Raw genomic sequence first — 26360 nt, 5'->3', positions numbered from 1 at the left:
TATAAAGGCAAGTAAACACAATAGAGCGCAAGTACCACCCAATACGAGAAATCGTATAAACGAGGAGAAGTTGTTGCTGCCTAGAATGCATCAGATGATGACCTGTAGATCTTTTCACTAAGGTCCTTAAGGCGAGAGCTTTTGATGGACATGTTGAAGGGTTGGGAATCAGATGTATGGCAGCAGATATGGCAGCTTAGTCTTTTAGTATAAGTGGGGGATTGTTAGAGTGTATACTAAAAGCCTAGCTTTTGGTATAAACATTTATCTAGAAATAAGAATCACATTGGTCAAATGTCTACATTTATGATAAATGAAGTTGTTCAATTAATTTATATTGTAGATAACATGGTGTGTGGTGTCACACACAGAGGATCATGTTATCAGTACCTTATAAATTATAAACAGTAACTCACGACCATAATGGAAAGGAACAAACCATTGGAAGGTCGTAGTGTAATTAGGTATTAGTTTATCTTAACTATATAATTACACTAGTACACTTAGAATGTATTGAGTAGGACCATTAGAGGTCGTTTCTTTTATTCTGACTTTATAAAGAAACAAAGACCTCAGTTATTATGGAAGTGTGTGCTCTTAATCCTAATATAATAACAAGCACATATATTTGATATTTATTTCTTTAAATTATCAATGGGTGAGATTTAGTTCGATGAATCAATAAGCCCGATAAGTTGGGAAATGATATCACTTATAGTGTGTGTTGTTGATTATAGAAGGAAACTGTGTCCTAGTGATCTAGGTTGAGAATGTCCCCAAGAGGAACTCATAAGGATTGTCATGTTAAACCCTGCAGGTGGACTTAGTCCGACATGACGATGAAGTTGAGTGGTACTACTCTTGGAGCTAGATATTAATTAAGTGAGTTGTCAGCAACTTACTTAATTAGTGGACATTTGTTATCTTAAACACAGGGAGACTAACACACTCATAATAAGCAGGAGCCCAAAATGTAATTTGGGATTGGTGCGGTAGTTCAATAATAGTTCTTTAGTAGAATGAATTATTATTGATGAAATTAAGTTGTGTGTTCGGGGTGAACACGGTAATTTCATCGGGAGACCAAAACCAATTCCTCCTCTCGGTCCATATCGTAGCCTCTAGTATATAGAGATTTATACCCACCGCATACCCACCTTCTTACCCATCCAATGGGGCCGGCCAAGCTAGCTTGGAACCCAAGCTAGGGCCGGCCAAGACCAAGTGGATGAGCCATGTAGGTGGCCGGCCAAAGCTTGGGTCCCAAGCTTAGGTGGCCGACCACTAGAATATTTAAAAGGATTTTTATTAAAATTATTTCTTATGTGGATATCATGATTTTAAAAGAGAGTTTAAAAATTAAAAATTTCCTTTTATAGCTTTCTACCAAAGATTAAGAGAAGAGATTAATCTCTTTCCTTATTTGTAGTTTAAAAGGATGGTTTTAATTTTTGGTAAAAACTTTCCTTATTTGTAAATCATCTACATGTTTAAAAGAGAGTTTAAAATTTGAAATCTTTCCTTATTTGTTGATTAAAGGAGGATTTTAAATTTTAAGAAAACTTTCCTTTTAACCATGCTCATGATTTAAAGAAAGTTTAAAATTAATAATTCTCTTTTATTAGTTTCTAAAAGATTGAGAAAAGATTTGATATCTTTCCTCATTTGTAGATTAAAGAGATTTTAATTTTTAGAGATAACTTTCTTTTATCCACATGTTTAAAGAAAGATTTTAATTTATTAAATTTCCTTTTATAAACCAATCATGAAGGGATTAAATTATTGGAGAAATTTTATAAATTTCTGGAGACAAATTAGGAAGTTTTAATTAATTAAAACTCTCCTTGTTTGTAACTTTGGTGTGGCCGGCCAAATAAAATTGAGAAAGAAAATTATTTTTAATTAAATAATTTTTCCTTTTCAATGGAAAAAGAATTAAGGAAATTTTTTATTAAATTTTCCTTATTCGCCAGGATCAAGGATTATAAAAGAGGGGGTAGAGGAGGCTTCAAAGCGAACGACTCTATTCTATTTTTCCTCTCTTTTCTCCTTGGGTGTGGCCGGCCCTTTCTTTCCTCTCCTCTCCTTTGTGTGGCCGAAACCTTCTCATGGTGGAGATATCTTTGGTGGCAGGATCTAAGAAGGAGAAGAAGGAGAGAAAAGAAGCCTCTTTTCTAGCATCCCTTGGAGCATGGTGGTGGTGGCCGAACCTCTTCATCCTAGGAGAAGTTTTGATGGCCGAAACTTGTAAGGAAGAAGAAGGTGCTTGGTGGTTCTCATCTCGGAAGATCGTTGCCCACACAACGTCCGAGGTTAGAAGAGGAATACGGTTGAAGATCAAGAGGTCTTTCTAAAAGGTATAACTAGTAATTTTTGTTTCCGCATCATACTAGTTATTTTTGGAAATAATACTAAATACAAGAGGCATACGATTCTAGAGTTTCGAATTTGTTTTCGATATAGTGTTCTTTTGTTTTTCTTTCCCTTGTGATTTGATTGTTCTTTTCGGTTAACCTAAAGTTATTTTAGGAAATTAAATATTAGCTTTCTATAAAAGGTTTTGTCTAGTCGGTGGTGGTTGCTCCCATATCCAAGAAGGTCATGTGCCTCGCCACGTCAGTACTGGGAACCAATTATGGAAATTAATATTTAATGGAATTAATAACTTAAGGTGACTTGGGTCGAACGTGTTAAGTTTCGCAGGAGATCCAAGTCAAAACCTAAAAGAACAAATAGATTAAGTTTTGGATCAAACGTGTTAAGTTCCGCAGGCGATCCAAAATTTAATTTAAAAGAACACATGGTAGCTAGGAAAAGGTTCAGACCTTTGTACAAAATTTTTGTACAGTGGAATCTCTAGGTTTTCCGAGTAGCAACCAACAGTTCGCACTCATCCAAAGATGCCGAAGGAAGAATCTTACGAGTGTAAACCCTCAGAACGCCGAGTGGCCTTGAATATCGGTCCTACATAGATCGATCGGGGTCCAACCAGCATACTGGCTGATTGTCCAACCAATCACTAGATTACCTTGTCCAGTCAATTGGACTTGCAGCCTCCTTCGACTAGACTTGAGGAGGAGACATGTGATCCGGTGATAAGGTCGGGCTCCGCCCCGCAGGACGTTAACGTCATGTGGAAGGTCAAAGTCAAGGCGGTCAACGCCCCCAAGCTAGCATCCGATCGGGCGACTTAATTAGCCAATCAGACTAAGGAATGGCTGGTCTGACGTTACCACAGCTCGGTCTCGCACCGAGCTTTCGACGCTCAAAGGCCCAGTATCACCAAGGCAGGCGTCGACCAGCGGGACATGTGCCAGGCAGACATCCCGATCGGCCAAAGATCAGATCACAGCCAACGAAACGGAAACACGACCCAGTAAGCCAAGGCACTAGAAGTAGCCGAGCGGCCGACCTGCTCGGCCCAGACAGCGAAAGTAGCGGAGCGGCCTCCTCGCTCGGCCCAGACAGCGGAAGTAGCCGAGCGGCCTTCCCACTCGGCCTAGATAGCAGAATTAGCCGAGTGGCCCACCCGCTCGGCCCACTAGCAGACAAAGGCAGGATCGACTGATATCCTCCTCGAGACTCGTGCCACAGACAGACAGCATGGTTGGCGGCATGATCACGCAGAGAATTGTACGACGGAAGCTTTCACTGTCTTGTCAGGATATGCTCGGACTGTTGAGGTATGATGTCAGGTACACTTTTATGACACGTCCTATCAGGGAAAGCTTTGAGATGTGTGCATGCCTCGAGGAGCGTGCACGTGCACTCCTGGGAGCCTTATATAAAGAACCCCAAACTTCGACGAAGGTATGCTCATTCTACTGTAGCTACAGTTACGTTGCCACTTTCGTTTCTTTGCTTGCTTACTGCTTTCGCGGGAGATCTGACTTGAGCGTCGGAGGGTCATTGCCAGAGAACCACTCCCTGGCTCGCCACTGGCGCTTTTGTGCATGCAGGCTAGTCTCATCGGAGGTCCATGCACGGTCAACAGGAGCGCCACATCCCCAACGTTCATCGCCTCGACTCTCGGACAGGATCATAATGTAATATAATTTTAATTATATTATTATGTTTGATAATATAATATAATATAATCTTTGATTAAAGGATAATTATATTTTTTATTTTATGTCTAATATTTTTTTATAAGGAATGTAATTCGTATTATTATAAAATGATAAATATATTCCGCGATCTCTACCGTAAGCGACGACCTATGGCAGCAGCCGCTACACCTCTGTCGGAGCTAGAGGTGGCAGCCTGCGGTGGTGGCCGACGATGCTCGAAGGTGGCGACAATCGGCGACAATGGCGATAGTGACGTCAATGACTGGCGGCGGCGATCAACGGCGGCGGCTGGTGGGCAGTGATCGGTGACCGATGGTGCCTAGAGGTGGTTGCCGGCGGCGCTTGGAGGTAGTGACCGGAGACGTTGGTCTACGGTGGTGGTCGGTGGCGGTGGCCTGTGGTGGTGGCCAGCCACAGTGACTACGATACCCGGAGGTGGCGGCAGGTAGCTGTTGCGATCGGCTGCGGCGACGACCGACATCACTCGGATGCGGCGGTCGGCCGGCGGGGTGTCGTTGGCTGGCAATGGTGGCGGGTCAGTGGTTTGCAACGCTCGAAAGTGGTCGATGGCCGCGGCGCTCAGAGGCGGTGCTCGATTGCCGACGACAGAAGCGACGTTGATGATCAGTTGATGTCGAAAATGAACTAAGGGTATATTTGACATTTAAATTTTTATGAAACGGTTACATGATAATCTCGATTATAAAATTTTATTACCTTTTGTAATTCAAATTATATTATATTACAACTTTAAAACTATACCAAATAAAATAATTAATATTATAATATAATCTTAATTACATTACATAGATTATATCCTACCATATGTAACCTTTGTTCTTAACCCACTACTTTGACGAGGCGACAAAGCATTGTCGGAGAGTATTTATTATTTATTCCTTCTTATTCTATTAACACTTACCGCTTTGTAGAGATAATCATACATTCAGCCAATTCGAGTGTATCCTTAATAGGTTTCCTTACTTCTCCTTTTCCTTTTCATTCCTTTCCTTTACTACGGCCTCCAATTTTGTATAAAACCCTCAAGCTATTCTTGGTGATTCATTCATTCCTCTCTCTATCATAGGAAAACATGTTTAGTTCTTCCATACATAGTATGATATCCACCGCCACAAATTGCTTCCACTCTCGTTCCCTCGAGCCTATCGTTCAAATGCCTATGGATGATCAACAATCGACTATGCCCATTTATATGGTAAGCCAACATTCCCAATGCTTTTTATTCACTTCTGAAAGACCTACTTCAATTTATACTAGTTTGAGAGTCGGATCCATAGGGCCTTCCACAAACAAAATGCCTAGCCTCGAATTTTCATCTACTATTGAACTCCCCCCTTTCCCGTTCTCCAGTTTCACCCTTAATACATCGGTAAGGGAACAGTGTTCGGAGAATGTTGTTCCTAACTTTAGCTTCCAAAATTCCATTTTCATACCCCAAGCACGTGACTTCAAAGGCTATCATTTTGATTCCAAACCTAGTCCGAACCCAAACCCCATGAACCATGATAGTTATTGGTGTGATCCCACTGATGGTAGATCAAAATCAAACCGGCTCAATCCACAAAGTGAATCGGCCAAACCCAAACGACTTTATAGATGTGAACCTTGTCGTGCGGAATTCTACACTCCACAAGCCTTCGGAGGGCATATGAGCCACCATAGCAAGGTGAGGAAAGTAAGAGAGATGGAGAAAAGGGATGCAAATCAGGGACCGGCAAACTCAAAGAAGCCGAAGCTTGAGATGAATATACCGGTGAAACTGAACATCATCAAAGAAGGCGCCAAGACGACTGGATTTGAAGTCAAGAAAGAACAAGATTGCCATCCTTTTGAAGTTCCCAAAATGAAGAATGATTCGATTGAAGCCGATGGAAGTTTGATCATTCCCAAGGAAGAAATCCATGATTGGGAGTTCAATGAACTCGATTACATGGATCTTTCTTCCTTCTTAAGTATTTGATGGTAAAAAGAAGTTTATCGTAATAGGTACTCTTGAATAAAGCCACTTAGTGGGCATAAGTGGTCAAGTGAGTAATGAGTTATATAGTCTCTAAGTGATGTCGAAAGAATAATGTCTAATGAGTAACAAGTTATAGTCTTTATGTGATGTCGAAAGTATAATGTCTTGATCAATTTTCTTATCGGTGTTAATCAAATTTGCATTACTATAAATTCTCATCTATTAATCTACTCATAAAAGATGCAAATATTCTTACAAATAAATGTGTAAAATGAGAATATTATATGAAAATATCTTGTGCGTCATATGGAAATTGAAGGAAAGTATATATTTTTTTATTTTTTAAGATTTTATTTCAAACTTTTTCAAAGCTTTCCAAAAATTGACAAATGAAAATAAGAAAAGACTATTTTACCCTCACCGAACACTCGAAGACCCTCCTGTCCTGTCCCTTTAATAAACCCATTGACACCCGCGACGCAAAACCCTATTTTCGCCTCGCTCCTCCGTCCTTCACTCCGACGTCACCTCCTCTCTGCTCCGTCCGTCTGCCACCGGCGTTTCCTGATCAGCTCCTCGTGCCTTGCTGCCTCTTCCCATGGTGCAGGATCCTAAACCGCCCTCCTCTCTTCTCCGCTCTCGATTCGATTCTTCCAAGGTATCTGGAGATGATAATCTGAAGCGAGTGATTGACTTCGAGATCCAGTGTGCGTAGGAGGCGCATGTAAGTGTCCAGGTCGATCTCCCTGCTTCTGAAATTGTTCTGTTCCTTTAGGCTATTTCTAATTCTTGGTGTCACTAGAATAGTCACAGTAATGAGTTGTTTTTTTTTTTCAAAGATTGTAGATGCTTCATTGCGTAGGATATAAGTCCTGAAACGATTTGCTGACAAAGAAGAATCATTTCCTAGTTTCTGAGTCAAGGAAAATTGGCTCTCTTGATTTCCCAATGATGGCTCAAATGATCTTTTATGTATGTTTTAATCCAACATTTTGCAAATCTGCCACATGTGAAATTTTGATTTCATTTGCTTGATTTGATTTTGTGGCCTGATGCTGCCATGATAAACATTGGAATTGGGAATTTGCAGGCTGTTGACATACCAGAAGACTTCCCTTTTTAGATTGTTGATAATCCTGGTGATCAAGCAATTTTTCATGGTTCTTCCAATCGAAATTTATGCAGGTTAAGTAGAATGATGAGCTGGTTAATAATTCTTTTATTTTTTCATTTCTCTAGCATAGATTTTTAGATTGTCTAAGATAAAAGTGGAGAATAAATGGTGATCTTATTCCTTATCTATGATTACATAGGGTCTTGGACAAGAACTTGCAGGAGGCAATGCACAAATACCTCGAGGAAAGAGGCATAGAGAGTTCACTATTTGATATTTTGCACGAGTACATGTTAAATACGTTGGACAATCTTATTATCAGAGATATAGGAGAAATATTCCAAATTTATAAAACCTAAATTTAGATTTATTTGTTGATATATTTGCTTGAATGATCTCAAGCGGCTAGCGAGCTGGTTTCTGCCAAATGTAGTTGAATCTGAGTGTTGAGCCTGCCGACTCTGAGTGTCGAATCTGAGTGCTGAGCCGGTTGACTGTTCGAGTCGGGAAGAAGCTGTAGTATCACCCAAGTTTATGCTAAGTGCAACTGAGTCGAGAACAGAGTGCTCCCGAATGGACAATGAGTCTCCCGAGTGGATGCTGAGTCGAACCCAAGATGCTTGAATCGTAGAGTTGAGCAATGAAGGTGTCAAGTCGGGAAAGTTTCTTGATTGTTCAAAAATTGAGACGTCGAGGTTTGCATTTAACAGAGTTTCATTCAAACAGATTCGCTCCATCTTCGATTGTGCTTCGAAGTTCTCTTGAATCGTCTATTTCCAGGATACAGTGGTAGATTATAATCGACACGCAACACTGGTGGATCATGGTGAACTGAGAAGGTATCCGATTGCTATCATGAGTAATTATGCTGAACGAGTGCATAGTAGAGAGGAAGAGAGTGAGAGGGAACACAGGTGGATGGAGATTTGGGTCTTTGCTTTGTTCAATATCTAACCTCCTATAAGAGTGCATCCCGGTTGTGTTAAATAATCGATTAAAAGTCATTTGTTGTCATTATCGACAGTTGTTTCACCTGAGAGGTTACAAATACGCCATTAATATCAGTTAATGCATCTGTTATTCACCTAAGCAAGTAGCAAAAATTATTTCATGTGGTAAAATGTTGGTTGATGTACTTGGGTAAATTTTGTCTCGACCAATTCGACATTTGACCCGTGCAAATCGTGCTCACACACGAGTGAATTAAATTTTAGCACACGAGTGAACATGGTTCAATATGATCCGAGTCTTAGATTTGCATCTCTTATGAATTCACACGTGGGAGAGAAGGTCTCTCCTTATACACTTGTTCATATTATACGTGCATGTACAATAATATAAATCAACCAACTAATCCTTGAACTATCAAAATGGGACTAAAGTTCTCATGCTCACTTGAGTCATTTCCTTTCAAATTTTCTACAAAACAAAGATGAGAGAGTAATTGGTGTGGCTCAAGAGCATGAGAGAATTCAGAGCCTAGAACGTTCATCTACTCTACCTCATGAATCATGTAACAATGAATATGGGATGATCGGTCCGGTGTCATGGAAGTATTCTATCGATGGTCAGGGTAAATTGAGAAGTACTTGTGGAGGGTAACCTAGAAACCTAACATCTTGTAGTTGCACGTCTCATTTGAAAAAAAAAATCTATAAATATGTTGTAGTTGAGAATCAAATCGTAAATACCTAAATGACAACTCGACATCCTCCCGTTCATCTACTCTACATGATCCATAAGGATGAAGAGAATTGAGTTCTTCCTCGGCTTGAAGCTTTCTTTTTCCTCTGCCTCTGAGAATTAAATACCTAAATGACAACTCGACGTCCTCCTGTTCATCTACTCAAGATTGTCCATAAGGATGAAGAGAATTGAGTTCTTCCTCAGCTTGATGCTTTCTTTCCCTCCGCCTCGGAGATTTGAGATATTAAATCTTCTATTACCCTAATTTTTTAGGTCAGAGATCTATAGTGCTATTCATGATTATGTGATGGTTAAACTTTGTATTTGTTCTGAGAAAAACTTGTGTACTTGGATCTTGTCTATTTTTGGTGAACCTCTATAATTGGCCATTCTTATGGTGCAAGAGTTCGGAGATTAGCTCCCTGGGCATGGCGCAGTGGCAAAGATATTTGGTGAATTTACATAGCATCATAAATCAATCCTTATGTGCTAGTCACTATTTCAAAGGCTAGTAGCCGTCCGTGATTTACCTCCTCCGTGTTAATCCTGCGACAGGTTGGTGGGGGCGTTGGGGGCAAGCGTATTCGTCTTTTTTTGCCACCATGTTTATGTTATATTTGTTGAAGAAACATAGAACACAACACGAAGTACGAATACCCATGGGCCTAAGCCCATTGGTGGAGCGATCGTGTTGTGAATGCATTGTGAAGTACGATTATCTATGGGCTTGGGCCCATTGGTGGAGCATGACTCTCATAAGAGCTTTTTGTGAAGGTCGGCTATCGGTGTCCAACAACACGAGTACTTTTCGGATTTATTCTTGTAGTCAATAAAAAATTTCGTTGGGGCTAAGCCAGTGATCTTCAAAATTAGTCTATTAGAAGAATCCAATATCTAGATTGTAAAAAAAATTAAAATTAGGCTGAACTGTTTCGCGATATGATCTGATCAAACTCTGTTTGAAGTCATACTCGACATGTCTTAATAGGTCAGACAGCTTGCGTGCCAAGATGAAGGAATATTTTACCATTTTTTCTAAAACTATTGTAAGAGTTTCTAATAAAATTATCGCGGTTTGGTCCTTTGTCACCCATCTTCGAGATGGTGATAAACCCAAGTGTTAACTTCAGCAATTTGGCTCAGTTTTTTTTATTGGTATATTTCTATGGCTCATGTTTTTTTTTATTAAATAAATATTATTAAAAATATATTATTGTTCATAAGTTACATCGTCGCTTACCTGATAAAATAGAACTGCAATCTTTTTCAACTCTTATTGATTTTATCTTCACAAGGAATATAAAACAAGTTGCTTCTTGTTGCCGGACTCCACTGTCCGAATTAAAATGAACAAGAAATAATAATTTTAGAAATAAGTAAAAATAATAATAATAATTTTAGAAATAAGTAAAAAATAATAATTCATTTAACTTAAATGAGTAAAATATATAAGAATAAAGAAGGGGGGGGATCACATTTTATCGAACCGTGAATGGGATGCGAATTTCAAGATTTTTCATTTTCGAAATGTTATTCCCTTTTTTTCATGAAATAATCATGAGATTTTTTAGTATTTTTTTCTTTCCATTTAAAATTTATGACTCTAAATTTGAGTTGTCTAATTTAAATCTAAGAGCATGGATATGTTAAATTTAAAGTAATTTTGAAAACCTCTTTAATGTATTTATGCTCTTTGAATTGAATTAGTTTCTCACCAAACTTGCTTATAAAATTAGAGAATTTTAAATCATTTCAAATTAAAATCAATGTATTCTTATAAATTTTCTTAATATATCTATGTTTTTAAATCTGAATTCGATAATATAAATTTTTGATGAATAGAATAAAAATATAAAGAATTCTTGTTATTATAAACTAACTAATGTATTTAAAGAATTTTAAATTATTTTAAATCAAAATTGATATATTCTAGTAAGTCTCTTTAATATATTTGCGCCTATCTGAATTTGATAGAATAAATTGAGGGCATTAAATTATTTAATGAGTAGAGAAAATATAAAGAAATCTTAATTATTTCGTGAGGAGGCATACAAACTTCGGGTATTATGAAAATTAGGTAAGAAATTTTGGGCGATGCAGTAAATGCAAATCCTAAGGGAACAAAAGCAGACCGTTGGCTTTCTAGAAGAGCCACGTGAGCGTCGGTCGAGCCTTTATTATGCGGACCAAATAATTCGTTTAACAGCCGTCTTCCGTCAGTTCCTTCTCAGTCTTCCAAGAAGCCTCCAGATTAATCGATGGGCGTTGCGGCGGCCGAAGGCGACGACGGAGTCGTCACCGGCGATGGCCCCACAGTGTTCCGAGGCACTGCCTATTCCTTCCTCCGCACCAACCTCGCGCTCGCCCTCTGGCTCGGCGCCATCCACTTCGACGCCGCACTCGTCCTCGTCGCCCTCCTCTTCTTGCCCCTCCGCCTCGCTGCCGCGTCCGTATCCATTTCTTTCTATCCTTCTCTCTTATTGCTTGCTCTCCAGCTTACGCCGCTTGTTTGCTTGCTCATGCAGGGTCTTCGCGGTTCTGCTCTTCTTCATGGTGATTCCGATCGACGAAAGGAGTAGATTTGGACGGAGATTGTCAAGGTTCCTCCTCTAATACATGGATATATTGGTTTCAGCTTCGATTGGACTGATCGTTAGGGTTAAAGTTTGTTTTTTTGGTTCTTCCCCTTCTAAATAAGTTCCCCTTTTTGGTTGTAAACGTGATCAAAATCAAAACTTAGGTTCATTTGCAAGTACGCCTGTGGGTATTTTCCGATTACGCTTCATGTGGAAAACATCAAAGACTTCAGTCCAGACCAAGCTTATGGTGATCTCTAATCCAGCTACTGTCCTCTTACTCTTTTTTTTTTTTTTGTCAAAATTCTTCCTGTTGTTTCGAAAATTTTGGTCATTGACGTAAATGAAGTAATACTGTTACTTCAGGCACTATTATGAAGTAACTGAGTTTGAAATATTTGCAGTTTTTGCCTACGAGCCGCACTCGGTGTTACCAATAGCTGTTTGTGCACTTGCCGACCTCACTGGATTCATGCCACTGCCAAAAATCAAGGTTCTTGCGAGCAGTGCTGTAAGTTTTATGTTTCCTGGTTATTTCCTTTCTAGATTTTCACATTCTTTTGCGTTTTTCTTGTCAGCATATGCTTAAGCGTTGCTTTGTGTCATGTGCACGATCAGGTCTTCTACACACCTTTTCTGAGGCACATTTGGACATGGCTGGGACTTGCTCCTGCATCCAGGAAGAACTTCTACTCGTACCTTGATTCTGGGTACAGTTGCATCATTGTGCCTGGTGGTGTCCAGGAGATGCTTCATATGGACTGTGATTCCGAGGTCTGATTCTCTACTTGAATTGTATATGGAAGTCTGGTGAATTCACTATTTGTTTCTCAATTTTCTTTTTCATTCAAGTTGTTAGATCTAGAAGAAATTTCACGGCTTATCATATCTTGGGTCTAAAAAATATTCAGTGTTTTGCATTGTAGTTTCTAATTTTAAAAATCACATTGTATGCATCATGGATAAGTGGCTTGGTTCCTTCTGCAACTTAAACAGTCTTCTATTTCACATATCTTTTCCTCTTAAGAAGCAGAGTCAGAATTACTTGTATACTAACCTTGACTCCTGAAGAAAATTGTGTATTATGAAACTGAAAAGGACTAAAAGTGATGGTGTCTTTTACTAAATTTGAGAGTTTGGAGCCTTTCTGATGCTAAGACAATGTTTTGAAACCTAGGACACAGTCTTATTCACCTTGACGTGCCAAAGATCTAAATGAATTTCTTATAACGTAGAATAGTAGTTTTTTACACACCTTCAATCGGTACCACTCTTCAGTATTCATGCCGGTATGTCTTGTAATTCATACTTATTGCACAATTTTGCTTTCTTGTTATTGTGTTGCAGTGGCTCAACTAGACAATTATTTGAGTGGCGTCAACAAGTTAAAAGAATATTAACTTGAGAATGAATAAATTAGACAATGTAATGATAAGAATACAAAAAGACAGATGAAATATAATAATGTGGTTTCAAAATATATAACTCAATTATTTCTCATAATACCATCAAATGAAACTTTACATGTGCCTTGATGTGTCTTTATGTATCAAACTTGTTGCATAATAACTTTATTAGATTAATTCTACATCACAAGTAAATCAAACTAAGTTGTCAACTCAAGATTTTTTTTTAATTATTTCAATCTTCATAAACACTGGAGAATGAGGTGTAGAAGATATATTTCAGTGTCAACAAGGTCATAAGTGCAAAAGAGACCCACTGTAAAAGCTGTGAGGAGACAATAACGATGGGTTGAATTTTAGTGAGAGGATGAAATTGGGAATTTGGATTAGATTCATTTAAATTATATGTTACAATTTATAATTTTTAGTTAATCCTAGTTCCCAATTTCATGCATTTATTGATGCATCTATTGTATAATTGTTGATGCTTACTAGTATATTTATCAAAGTACCTTGTCATTTTTCTTCCTGAAACTCACATTATGCAGTCTGTAAAGGAACTACCAAACTCTTTTCTTGAATAATTGGATTTGAAGAGATCAACTAGATCTGCTAATGCACTTTTTTTTTGGTTCTGTACAGGTCGCATTCCTTAAATCAAGAAGAGGGTTTGTGCGAATTTCCATGGAGATGGGCCGACCTTTAGTGCCTGTATTTGCCTTTGGCCAGGTTTTATATCACGTGATCTCAAAATTATGCTAATTTATCTGCCACAATTAAGTTTTGGCCAGCGTGATGACACCAATTTTCTTTTTGCTAAATGTTGATACAAAAACCTAATGATCCTTCTCCTACACATGCATATTGTGATTCGCAAGTAAGAGTAAATTATGTATTTCTTCTGTAATTGGTGGCAGAGTAACGTCTATCAGTGGTGGAAACCCACTAGGAAATCGTTCGTGAATATTGCTCGAGCACTCAAGTTCACACCATTAATCTACTGGGGAAGATTTGGGTACCAACATTTCCTGGCCTTTTCCTTGATCATGTCATAAATTTGCAACTTTCCATGTTAGATCCCTTCTTTATGTTTTTGCTTTCGGTGATAATTCTTTAACAGGCTGTTTTTTTGTTTTTTGTTTTGTAGAACACCCATACCGTATCGGCACCCAATTGATGTAGTAGTTGGGAGACCAATTGAGCTGACAAAAAATCCCAACCCAACCTCTGAGGAGGTAAAACTTCTCTTCGAACTTTTCTCTTATAGTAATTAAGTTGAAATCATATCGAATCCTAGGGTATGGTCTGGAATCAGTGCTTTTACTGGCGTTCAATTCTTGATCGACTGGTTGAACCTTTGATGAATTCCACTGAAAATTCACCTTGAATTGTTGAAAAAACCATGACCTAGGGCAGGAACCGATTTGATTCAAGCAGCACTCTTGATTCTGTTTTTTTTTTTTTTTTGGTAATACTAAAGTGCCTAAGCTTGTTCTAGTTTTTCTGAATTGTTACCAGATCAATGAGGTTCACTCTAAATTTGTTCATGCTCTCAAGGAGCTTTTCGAGAAGTACAAGAGCAAAGTTGGTCATCCTGATCTCGAACTCAGAATCGTTTAATATGTTCATCTTCCTCGCCTTTTCTTGTCTGAACTTGATGTATTTAAAGAACAATCCTAATGAAGGTGGAGGTGGCTGGGCCTTGTTAACATGCTTCATGGCATCGGATTATCAACTAAGAAGCTCCAAACTAATCGCCAATCGACTCCCAATTAGAAAAGATGTATGTGTTGTGTAATTGTATAGAAATTAGTCATTTTGGTTGTTCATTGTAATAAAATGCCATGACTGCAATTGAAAGATGTCTTAAAGTTAAACAAAATAGCTAATGATAATTTGGTTATTTTGATAGTTCTTTTAATGTAGGCAGAAGATTCAACTCAAAATAGTTGAAATTTGTATGGTATGATGATTGATTAGTTATTGTCCTTTTTGTGAATACCTCCATTAAAATTTCATTCTAGTCAAAACATTTTCTAATTCTTTTTTTTTTTATTGTAGAATCTCTTTAGACCACTTTGAACATTGTATCATATTTTAAGCCAAATGTAAGATTTAGGGCACTTCAATAATCATGGAATATATATATATATATATATATATATATATATATTCAAAAAGAGAAATTTTGTATGAGGCACATGATTGTCAAAAAACCATGACCTCGAGAAATTGAATTTTGATAACTTAGCTTAAGTTGCACCCGACTCCGGTAAGCTCAATTAGCTCTCTTCCACCTCAGTTGAATTCAGCCCTTTTTGTACTCCTTCAATACAATCTCAATTGAGGTTTAAGATAAATCAAACTCCTATAATTTTTATAAAATTACCATTACCAAAATTAAACCAAGATTATAGATGATCATCTAGATCCTCTTGATTCGCTAGGCCAATGCAGAAATTCTTAGATCAAAGCTGATGTTCCAAACACTAACTCGAGAACTTTAGCGAAACAAAAATTAGCTCCTCTCGAGTGGCTCTTCACAACGCTTCTTGGCCTTCTTATCGTAAGGATAACAACCATTCGGTAAGCCAACTTATCGGGTGCTTTATACACATGATTTGTATTAGTCTCAACAAATCTTATTTATCTATTGAGCATTTTACCTAAACAATTGATTGTGCATAACTTGATCATGAAAGAGCTACATTTGGATCACTCAGCTATTTGGTCCCGACATTCATATAACAAGCAAAGTTTATCTAGAAATTTTTTTTGACATTTTGTGAATATTACGGTTCTAAATCTATAACATGTAAATATGATAAATAACATAAGTTTCATATTGGTGTAAATTATAATTAAATTATACGGATTACATTGTCAATAGTTGCCTTCGGTAATGCTTGAGTTTGGCAAGCTTTTTAATAAACAAGCTTGAGGAGCTTGGTTATTGTTAAGGGAGCTTGATTAATATTGAGCTTGATTCGAATTTGATTATTAGATTATTATTATTATTTTATTTTATTAACAAGCTTAAACAAAGTTAGGCTGACCTCCTTTGCAAAAAACTGTAGTTGGGGAAGAGGGGCAAACATGGGTGAGTGGCTACGGTTTATTTATTTGGTGAAGAAAATATTGAAACTAAACCCAAAAATTGAAAGGAAAAAAAAAACAAATTGAAACTATTTTGGTTTGATTTTTTGAATAGGAGACTGTATGAATTTAGGTAGAGTATTCTGGTTGAGTTTAAACTTGGGCTAACATGTTATATATAGGATACTAAAAATTTCAGTCGAAATTATTCTTTACTTGTTGATATTATAGAACGGTAGTTGTCATAACATTATAATAGTTATGGTTTATACTTACTACAATACGTTGAAATCTTCATTCATTAATGAAATTAATGAATTTTGATCAAAATTTATTTAATGACTTAGATGTTTTTGAAATTTTAAAACTTTTGCATGAACAAGATTAAAAGAGTGTAAGAGAGTTATTGATGTTGTCATATAGTAAATCAAAGATATTTAGATCCAAATACGATACTATAGCAAAATAATGAAAGTTGAATTTTCTAATATTTGTCTAGACCAATAAGGGTCATGAGTTTTGGGGCATGGTGAGACTAAGATAGTAGAATGTACCTATTAGATTTGATTTGACTGAATTTATCTTATTTAGATCCATCAATCAATGAGTTGTGGTGATCAAAACTCATTTATAACTTAAATGTAATTACAATCCTAAAACTTTTGCATAGATAAGATCAAAAAGTATAACAATTGTTCTTGTCCTAGAGTAAATCAAAGGTGTCTTTTTTTTTCTTGGGGAAAGGTAAATTTTTTATAAATGTCTCAAAAGAGTACCACTAAGAGCCTACAATCAAGAGCATACAATCATGAGCTACAATCACTAAAAGTCCACAAGTCGATACACATGTATTTGTAGCTTGTGGAACATCCTATCAACATCGGAAATAAGATCCTCAAAATGATATCTATTACGAGCTTCCCACAATGCATAAATCATGCTCGAAATAGCAAGGTACCTTGCTTTTATGATGCGGCTTCCACTTTTATAGTACTGACCAAAAATCTAGAATAACTCTTCAATTATTTAGATCTCATATATGATGTCCTTTTACCTTGTTCCCTAGGGCCTAAGTGATGGGACAGCCAAAGAAGATGTGCGCATTTGATTCATCCTGTAGTTGACATAGCGCACAAACCTTATTTGGCTCATATGGTAACTTGCCTGTTGCCCGTAGCTTCACCATGTGGAAGCAGCCACACGAAAAACCAATGCTTTGGCATGAGTTTTGACCTCTAAACCATCGATGTCCAAGTTGCCACAAGCCCCCTCAGCTTGAAAAACTCATAAGTATTGACATCCCACTTTGTTCCCTACCAAACCACTTCTCTGTGCGATATTCGCTGCCTGTTGCTGTTGGTCCTTTTGGAGGCCGACAAGAGGAGAGGGGTGAATTGTCCTGAAAAAATAAATTTACCCTTTCTCGTACTATCAACTAAATAAAGAATACTTGTAATTAAAAAGATATAGACTAATTAAAAGAAAGCAGATACAAAGGAGTTACTTGGTTTGCAATCAGAAGATTGCTAATCCAAGGAGAAAGTAGCACACTATCTGAAGATCTTCATCGGGCAGAGTAGCCTCTTACAACGTTAACAGCACAGAAGAAAAGTATAGCACAGAGAAATGGATTACAAGTGAATTGAATTGACTGTTGAAATCAGTGCTATATTTATAGTACTGTTCGGGGCACCTGGATGGGTTCCGGGCACCCGGGGGGATAGAATTCTATCCCCAATGCGTCGGTCAACGTCCACATCATCGCTAATAGAATTTAGGTTTCGGGTGTCCGGAAGGGTTCCGGGTGCCCGGACCACATTAAAGGCTCCGGGCACCCGGAATGGTTCCGGGCACTTGGACCACATAAGTCAACCGAGTTGACTTTTTGTGGTCCAGTTCCTCTACTCTGGTTCAGCTAGTCTCGGTCTGGGTCTTCCGCTCTGGCTCCGTTAGCTTGGGTAATCTCGGCCATCCGGAATAGGGTTTACCCGAATCCAAGTTCCGGCCTTCTCCTCGAGCAGCCTTCCTCCCCAGTTTCTCATCCCTCGAACGTCGCGTACGTTCTTCTCATCCGCCGGTGTACTCTTCCGTGGCACCTTGTCCCTCGAACGCACCGAGCCCGTCGGCTCTCTCCCCGTGACGTCCTTCTCACTAGACGCGTCTTCCGCTCGACTTCTTGTGCTCTTAAGCTCCTGCACACTTAGACACAAGGGTTAAACCAAACATGACCTAACTTAACTTGTTTGATCACATCAAAACACCTTGGGATTCCAACAATTTCCCCCTTTTTGATGTAAGCAACCCAAGTTAAGATAGGGTAAAACAAACATAATGTAAAGACAAATAATTTTGCAAATAAGTGCAAATAAGATTTTTCAATGAATACCTCCCCCTAGACTTAACATTCTTCTCCCCCTTTGATCACATAAAAATATGGGGTCTTAACACGTCTAAGGTTTACTTTAACACTTAAAAAAAAAATTTAAAAAAAAATTAAGTGTTAAAAAAAAATTAAGTAAGAAAATTTTCAGGTAGAAAAGAGAAAAAAAAATTTATAATTAAGAAAATTTCTAAGTAAGAACAATTTAATTCTATAAAAAAAATTTGTGTTAAAAAAAAATTAAGTTAGAAAATTTTCAGGCAGAAAACATTTCTTATTAAGAAAATTTCTAAATGAGAAAAAAAATTAATTTTCTAAAACAAATTGAATAACCCTTAAAAGCATTAAGTAATTTCAATTCAATGTTTTTTCAATTAGTCAATTAAATTTTTTATTTCAATACTCGGCTTCCAGGCAATGACAAGGCACTAGACTTTCTTAGTTATTGGAGCAACAACCACTTTCTAAACAAAGTCTTATAAAGAATTTAAAAGTTTAATTTTCTCGCTAAAAGTATTAGGTATTAATTTTATATTTAAATTAAACAAATTTTTGGAAGTCAATAGAGGTTCCTTCCTACAGAGTTAATCAAATATTTTCTAGGTATATAGGCTTTTGATATTTTTTCTGATTTGACTTTTGTGAAACCTATAGTACCAGTTTAATCTTCTATAATTTCTAAAAGCAGAAATATTTGAACAAGTAGAATTTTTCAAGTTTTCTATTTCTTCTTTTAATTTATCATTTTTCAAGTCTTACTTTATCAAAATCTTCTAACAGACATGATTTTGCTAAAATTCTTTTTATTTCTAAGTTTTCATTTTTTTAATTTATTATTTTTACTTTTTAATTTGTACATGGATTTTGCCATTGACTTAATACCATAATAAAGTTGATCATGAGGTAAGAGGCATACCTCACTTACCATATCAGACTTGAAGCCTGACTCTCCCCCTGCTTCACTGCTTTCATCTAAAGTCACTCCCCCTTCATCGATGCTGGCTTCTGATGTACTTTGCCCTTCATAGCTCGCCATCAGTGCTAGTCCGACATATTCTTGTATTTCGAACTCAGATGATGAACTGTCGTCCCAAGTTGCTTTTAAGTTTTTGTGCTTCTTGGGTATCTTGACTTTATCCTTCTTGAGTTTTGGGCAATCTTCTTTTAAGTGTCCTTCCTTTTGACACTGGTAGCAACGAACCCTTCTTTAATTTCTTGGATTTTTCTTATTCTGCATTCCTTTAAACTTATTAGATCTAAAGAACTTTTTGAAATTTCTTACCATATAAGCTTCTTGGTCTTCTTCTGAATCTGACTCGGGTTCATCCTTCTTGGTTGCATTTAGCGTCACAATCTGGCTTGAGTCTTTTGATGTTCCTGCACATCTGGTTTCATGTAATTCAAGAGTAGAAAATAATTCTTTTAAGGTACTTACCTCCAGGTCCTTTGAGATGTAGTAGACATCGATGATTGAGGTCCATTCTGGAGTTCTAGGAAAGGCGTTGAGTGCGTAGCGTATCGTGTCCCGGTTGGTTACCATTTCACCGAGGTTTTCGAGTCCAGTAATTAATTCTTTTACCTTTGTGTGTAGATTGGCTACCTTCTCACCTTTTTCCAGACGGATATTTATCAGTTTGTTCCGAAGTATATCTCTTCTAGCGAGCTTGGCTTCGGACATGCCTTCGTGAAGTTCCAAGAATTTTTCCTAGAATTCTTTGGCCGACGAGTAGCTTCCGATGTAGTTGACTTCTTGAGATGGCAGCACGCTCAACAAGTGATACTCCGCTCAATTATTCACTACAAAATCATTTTGCTCCTTCTTCGTTCAAAGCCACTCTTCTTTTTCTTCTCCATTTTGATTCGTAGGAGCTACAAAACCGTATTTTATTATTAAATGAAGTTCAAAATCGATTTTCAGAAATACCTCCATACGACGTTTCTAGTGTGCAAAGTCTCCCTTGAATTTTGGTGGAACGATACTTGGTCAGGCCATTGGTTACTTTGCTTCGATCGATGGTTAGTCCTTCTGAAGCGCCCTTACTCTGATACCACTTGTTGGTCCCTTTAGAGGCTGGCAAGAGGGGAGAGATGAATTGTCCTGAAAAAATAAATCTACCCTTTCTCAGACTATCAACTAAATAAAGAATACTTGTAATTAAAAAGACAGACACTAATTAAAAGAAAGTAGACACAAAGGAGTTATTTGGTTTGCAATCAGAAGATTGCTAATCCAAGGAGAAAGTAGCGCACTATCTAAGGATATCCTTCGGGCGGAGTAGCCTCTTACAGTGTTAACAGCACAGAAGAAAAGTATAGCATAGAGAAATGGATTACAAGTGAATTGAATTGACTGTTGAAATCAGTGCTATATTTATAGCACTGTTTGGGGCGCCTGGAAGAGTTCGCAACGCGTCGGTCAGCGTCCACATCATCGCTGATAGAATTTAGGTTCCAGGCGCCCGGAAGGGTTTCAGGCGCCCGGAATGGTTCTGAGCTCCCAGACCACATAAGTCAACTGAGTTGACTTTTTGCGGTCCGATTCCTCTACTCCGGTTCAGCTCATCTCGGTCCGGGTCTTCCGCTCCGGCTCCGTTAGCTTGGGTGATCTCGGTCATCCGGAATAGGGCTCACCCGAACCCAAGTTCCGACCTTCTCCTCGAGTAGCCTTCCTCCCCGATTTTTTGTCCCTCGAACGTCGCATACATTCTTCTCGCCCACCGGTGTACTCTTCCGTGGCACCTCATCCCTCGGACGCATCGAGCCCGTCGACTCTCTCCCCATGTCGTCCTTCTTGATAGTCGCGTCTTCCGCTTAACTTCTTGTGCTCTAAAGCTCCTGCACACTTAGACACAAGGGTTAAACCAAACAGGACATAACTTAACTTGTTTGATCACATCAAAATACCTTAGGGTTCCAACACTTGCCTGTGCAGCCTCTGAACTATCTGATCTCAAATGTTCACCAACTGCTTGATCAAAGGTACTCCGAGACCTTGACCTTCCATTGCCAAAGGTTAACTCTCTTGATGTAATGTTAATGATTCCATCTTACCCATAGTGAATCCGTCTTGAATTGAATATTCCATAGCATCTTACTTAGTAGAGCATTATTCCATGTATGGAGGTCTCGAAGTCCATAGTTTCCCTCTTATTTGAAAAGATAAATTGTGGCTCATGATATCAGGGGATGCTTGGAGGACCAAATAAACATCCGACATATAACATGAATCTTCTCAATCACTCCACCGGGTATGGGAAGCATGGAGAACCAATAGCATTCAACTCCTTGGAGTACCGATCTAACCAACTCCAAGCTACTCATATATAATAGGGTTTGTTTCGGCCATGCATTTATCTTTCTTGTTATCACATCAAGTAGAGGCCCATAGTTCGAAATTTGTAACTTCTTCACCATAAGAGGAATACCCAAATACCAAAAGGTAAAAGTAACCTCCTAGAATCCAACAATCTAAACTAATCGTGCCTTCATTCTATCATCTATTCCAACCATATATATGTTGGATTTCAAAGGATTTGCCTTGAGCCCATCTTCATCTTCAAATTGCTTCAAACAATCTGTTATTATCGAAATGGAGGTTTCATCTACTTGAGCAAACAACAATAAGTCATCGGCATATGTTGTTGAACCTCGTGGTTATTTTGATGTGATCAACTAAGTTAGGTTAGGTTCTGTTTTGGTTTAATCTCTGTGTCTAAGTGTGCAGGAACTTAGGAGTACAGGAAGTCGAGCGGAAGACGCAGCTAGCGAGAAGGACGGCACAGGAAGGGAGCCGACGGGCTCGGTACGTCCGAAGGACGAAAGAGCTGCGGAAGAGTACTCCGGTGGACGAGAAGAACGTGCGTGACATTCGAGGGACGAGAAGCCAGGACGGAAGCCTGCTTAAGGAGAAGACCGTAAATTGGGTTCGGGTGAGCCTTATTTCAGTTGGCCAAAATCATCCAAGCGATCGGAGCTTCGGAAGAAGAAGAAAAAGAGAAACTAGAAACTATTTATACCATGCAGGTTGAATGCGCCCTCAACAGCATTGAGGGCGCCCTCAACATTGAAAGCACCCTCAACAGCATTGAGGGCGCCCTCAACATTGAAGGCGCCCTCAATGCCATTGAAGGCGCCTTCGACCCAGTCTACTTGACCGTTTCGATTTTAGATAAAGTTTTATCCAATGCCTCGGCTGGAGGCGCCCTCAACCCCTTTGGAGGCCCCCTCAAGACTCGAGATAGAGTTTCCAGGAGCTATATAAAGGCTCCTGGAGCTAGGAATTATGCAAATCAACTCTATATTCAATTCCTAGCAACTTGTGAGCTTTCTTAGTGTGTAAAAGACTTCTCCGCCTACAGTGAAGGAGATTCGTAGTGCGTTTTTTTAACTGTCTTGTATTAACAATCATATAGGTTGTAACTAAGTAAAATCCTAAGTCTTCTCTTGTCTGCTTTACTTTTATTTCTATTTTATTTTATTATTGTTGTTATTCTTGAGTTGAAAGAACGATAAGGGTTTTGTTTTATTTGCAAGCAATTCATCCCTCCCCTCTTGCCGGTCTCGCTGCACCAACAAGTGGTATCAGAGCCAGATCGCCTCAGAAGGACTAACCGCCGTCAGAAATAATAAAGATCAAGACGATGACCGGAACAAGTATCCCCGAAATTCAACGGAGACTTCGCTACGTGGAGACGATGAATGGAGGTATTTTTAAAAGGGATTTCGATATTCTTATAACTATGAAATATGATTTTACAACTCCAAAAGACAAAGAAGAATACCAATGGACGAAGAAGGAGCAAGTCAATTTCGTGGCCAACGGAAAGGCAGAGTTCCATCTGCTCAGCGTGCTGCCGCCCCAGGAGGTAAGTCGGATCGGAAACTATGAATCTGCCAAAGACCTCTGGGAAAAATTTCTAGAGCTCCACGAAGGCACCTCAGAAGTGAAATTAGCAAGGCGCGACATCCTCTGGACTCAGCTGACAAATCTCCGAATGAACAACGGCAAAAAGGTAGCGCAACTCCAAGTGAGAATTAAGGAGCTAATAACTCAACTGACCAATCTCGGAGAATCGGTAACAAACCGAGATTCTATCTAGTATGCGCTCAACACCTTCCCAAGAACTCCAAAGTGGGTGTCCTTAGTAGATGCTTATTACATCTCTAAAGACTTTGAGGTAAGTACTTTAGAAAATTTATTTTCTACTTTCGAACTTCACGAGTCTCGAATTGCAGAACCGAAACAAATAGAGAAATAAGATCTCAATGTTGCCCTACAAGCCAAGATGGACAATCCTGACTCTAAAGCGTCGATTGATAAAACTGAAACGACGTTATTGGTAAGAAAACTAAATAAGTTTATTAAGACTAATAAATTTAGGTCGCAGTTGAGAAAGCATCAACGCAACAGAAGGACGGTCCGATGCTACAACTGCAATGAGGAAGGGCACATTAAGGATGACTGCCCAAAACTAAAGAAAAGGGACAATGAGAAGTCTCAAAGGCCAACGTCCTCGAAGCGCAAGAATTTGAAGGCTACATGGGATGAATCATCATCCTCTGAATCTGAAGTCGAAGCCTTTATGGGATTAGCACTGATGGCCAACCATCAATCGGAAGAAGAAACCAGCTCAGAGATGAGCATAGATGAAGGGGGAGGATCATCAGAAGAAGAAAGCTACGATGAAGGGGGAGCATCAGAAATAGAGGTAAGTAAGGTACATTCTCTAACTCCCAAGTAGTCCTTTCAGTTTATTAAAGTGCTTACAAAAGATTTATTTAAATTAGAAAAAGAAAATGATATGTTAAAATTAAACTTAGCAAAGGTATACCCTCTTGAGATGTACGATAATCTAAAATCAGAAAAAAAAAAATTGAAAATTAAAATTAAAAAATTGAAAAATAATGCATGCTTAAATAAATTTCCAAAATCAAAACTTAGAATTAATGGAAAGTTGAATTGGTATATTTGAAAATATCAAGGATAACTTAGAAAAGTTTCCAAAAGTTATGTACCCTCTAAGTTTTTGATTAATCCGGTAGGAAGGAACCTATACCGGGTTCCATAAACCTTTCTAGATTAAATTTTTCTAAGTTAGCACTTTCAGCAAGAAAAATTAAACAGTTAATTTCTTTTGAGGCTTTGTCTAAGAAAGTAGTTCTTGCTCCAATAACCAAGAAACTCTAGTGCCTCTCACTGCCTGGAAGTCAAAATATTGAAATAAAATGTTTAATTAACTTACTGATAAAGCATGAAAATAGGAATTAGAAAATGCTTTAAACAATTTTTTTTGAAAATTTCTCAATTTTTTTTAAAAAAATTGCCTAAGTTAGAATTTTTCTTTTACTTAGAAAATTTTCCTGCTTAAAATTTTCTCTAAATTTCCAAAACTATTTGTGTTTGCAAAAACTTAAGAATTTTTTTTAAAAAATGATTTATTTTAAAACTTGAATACCTTTTACTTAGAATATTTTTACTTAAAAATTATTACCTCATTTTTTTGATGTGATCAAAGAGGGAGAGTTAGTAGTAGTACAAGTTCAGGGGTTTAGGGGGAGTTAAAAAAAAATTTAAAGTTATTTTTTTTGTGAATGTTGATAGATAAATTCATTCTATACTTAGTATTGCAATTTATTTTTAATTGCAAACTTTATGCTTGAAACGTTAGTTTTGTAATTTCTTTAAATTACTTGTTTGGTTTACCCTAACTTGAACTTGGGTTGATGCACATCAAAAAGGGGGAGATTGTTGAACTCCGTGGTTGTTTTGATGTGAGCAACTAAGTTAGGTTAGGTCCTGTTTTGGTTTAATCCCTGTGTCTAAGTGTGCAGAAACTTAGGAGCGCAGGAAGTCGAGCGGAAGACGCAGCTAGCGAGAAAGATAACACGGGTAGGGAGTCGACGGGCTCGGTACGTCCGAAGGACGAAAGAGCTGCGGAAGAGTAATTCGGTGGACGAGAATTACGTGCACGACGTTTGAGGGATGAGAAGTTGGGACGGAAGCCTACTCGAGGAGAAGGCTAGAAATTGGGTTCGGGTGAGCCGTATTTCGGTTGGCCAAAATCACCCAAGCGATCAGAGCTTCGGAAGAAGAAGAAAAAGAGAAGCTGGAAATTATTTATACCATGCAGGTTGAAGGCGCCCTCAACAACATTGAGGGCGCCCTCAACATTGAAGGCACCCTCAATGCCATTGAAGGCACCTTCGACCCAGTCTACTTGACCGTTTCAACTTTGGATAAAGTTTTATTCAATGCCTCTGTTGGAGGCGCCCTCAACCCCTTTAGAGGCACCCTCAAGACTCGAGATAGAGTTTCCAGGAGTTGTATAAAGACCCCTGGAGCTAGGAATTATGCAAATCAACTCTGTAATCAATTCCTAGCAACTTGTGAGCTTTCTTAGTGTGTAAAAAGACTTCTTCGCCTACAGTGAAGAAGATTCGTAGTGTGTTTTTTCAACTATCTTAAATTAACAACCATCTAGGTTGTAACCAAGTAAAATCCTGAGTCTTCTCTTCTCTGCTTTACTTTTATTTCTATTTTATTTTATTATTGTTGATATTCTTAAGTTGAAAGAACGAGGAGGGTTTTGTTTTATTTGTAGGCAATTCACCCCTCCCCTCTTGTCGGTCCTACTGCACCAACATATGTAAGTTGTGTGATCCAAATTTCCTTACACTTGAGATGAAAATGAAAGGTGGGTAGTGATGAGGCTACTTGAATCCTTCTTGATAATACCTCAAGGCATAAACCAAATAATAGGGGCGATAAGAGGTCATCTTGTCTTAAGCCACACCTCCCACTGAAAAATTCATAAAATCCACCATTCAGAGAGATAGAATATGTAACCATGGTGACACACTATTGGATTCATTCTCAGAACTATTGGAAAAAATCCAAAACCAACAAGTGCTAATTTGAGGAAGCTCCAATCTACCATATCAAATACCTTCTATAAATCTACCTTAATCATACATCTTGGCGAAATTCTTATGTGCATACTTCAGAGTAGTTCTTGTGCTATATTGATGTCGTCTCCTATTGAAGGCTCCTG

At 38.2% G+C, this 26360-nt stretch overlaps 3 protein-coding genes and 1 long non-coding RNA gene across 4 annotated transcripts; 3 read left to right on the top strand and 1 right to left on the bottom strand.

Moving 5' to 3' along the window:
- Positions 1–4389: 4389 nt before the first annotated feature.
- On the bottom strand, positions 4390–4734 carry LOC121991285. Its single transcript, XM_042545297.1, has one exon. It carries the CDS (start codon positions 4732–4734, stop codon positions 4390–4392), a length of 345 nt encoding a protein of 114 aa, XP_042401231.1.
- Positions 4735–6537: 1803 nt separating this feature from the next.
- Positions 6538–8198, top strand: LOC121991284. The gene is made up of 2 exons (XM_042545296.1): positions 6538–6762; positions 7365–8198. Exons 1-2 carry the CDS (start codon positions 6650–6652, stop codon positions 7522–7524), a joined length of 273 nt encoding a protein of 90 aa, XP_042401230.1. The 5' UTR covers positions 6538–6649; the 3' UTR covers positions 7525–8198.
- LOC121990475 lies at positions 6773–7304 on the top strand. Its single transcript, XR_006114604.1, has 3 exons — positions 6773–6787; positions 6891–7023; positions 7142–7304. It is a non-coding gene; the product is annotated as an uncharacterized LOC121990475 (long non-coding RNA).
- A 2846-nt stretch (positions 8199–11044) lies between the features above and the next one.
- Positions 11045–14744, top strand: LOC121988470 (diacylglycerol O-acyltransferase 2D-like). Its single transcript, XM_042541912.1, has 9 exons — positions 11045–11297; positions 11377–11451; positions 11592–11677; positions 11832–11938; positions 12046–12201; positions 13476–13562; positions 13751–13848; positions 13981–14068; positions 14352–14744. Exons 1-9 carry the CDS (start codon positions 11110–11112, stop codon positions 14451–14453), a joined length of 987 nt encoding a protein of 328 aa, XP_042397846.1. The 5' UTR covers positions 11045–11109; the 3' UTR covers positions 14454–14744.
- The last annotated feature ends 11616 nt before the right edge of the window (positions 14745–26360 follow it).

Source organism: Zingiber officinale, chromosome 6B (genome assembly GCF_018446385.1).
Source record: "Zingiber officinale cultivar Zhangliang chromosome 6B, Zo_v1.1, whole genome shotgun sequence".
Classification (NCBI taxonomy): domain Eukaryota; kingdom Viridiplantae; phylum Streptophyta; class Magnoliopsida; order Zingiberales; family Zingiberaceae; genus Zingiber; species Zingiber officinale.
The sequence above is the reverse complement of the archived record's forward strand: the minus strand, read 5'-3'. Positions and strand labels throughout refer to the sequence as shown.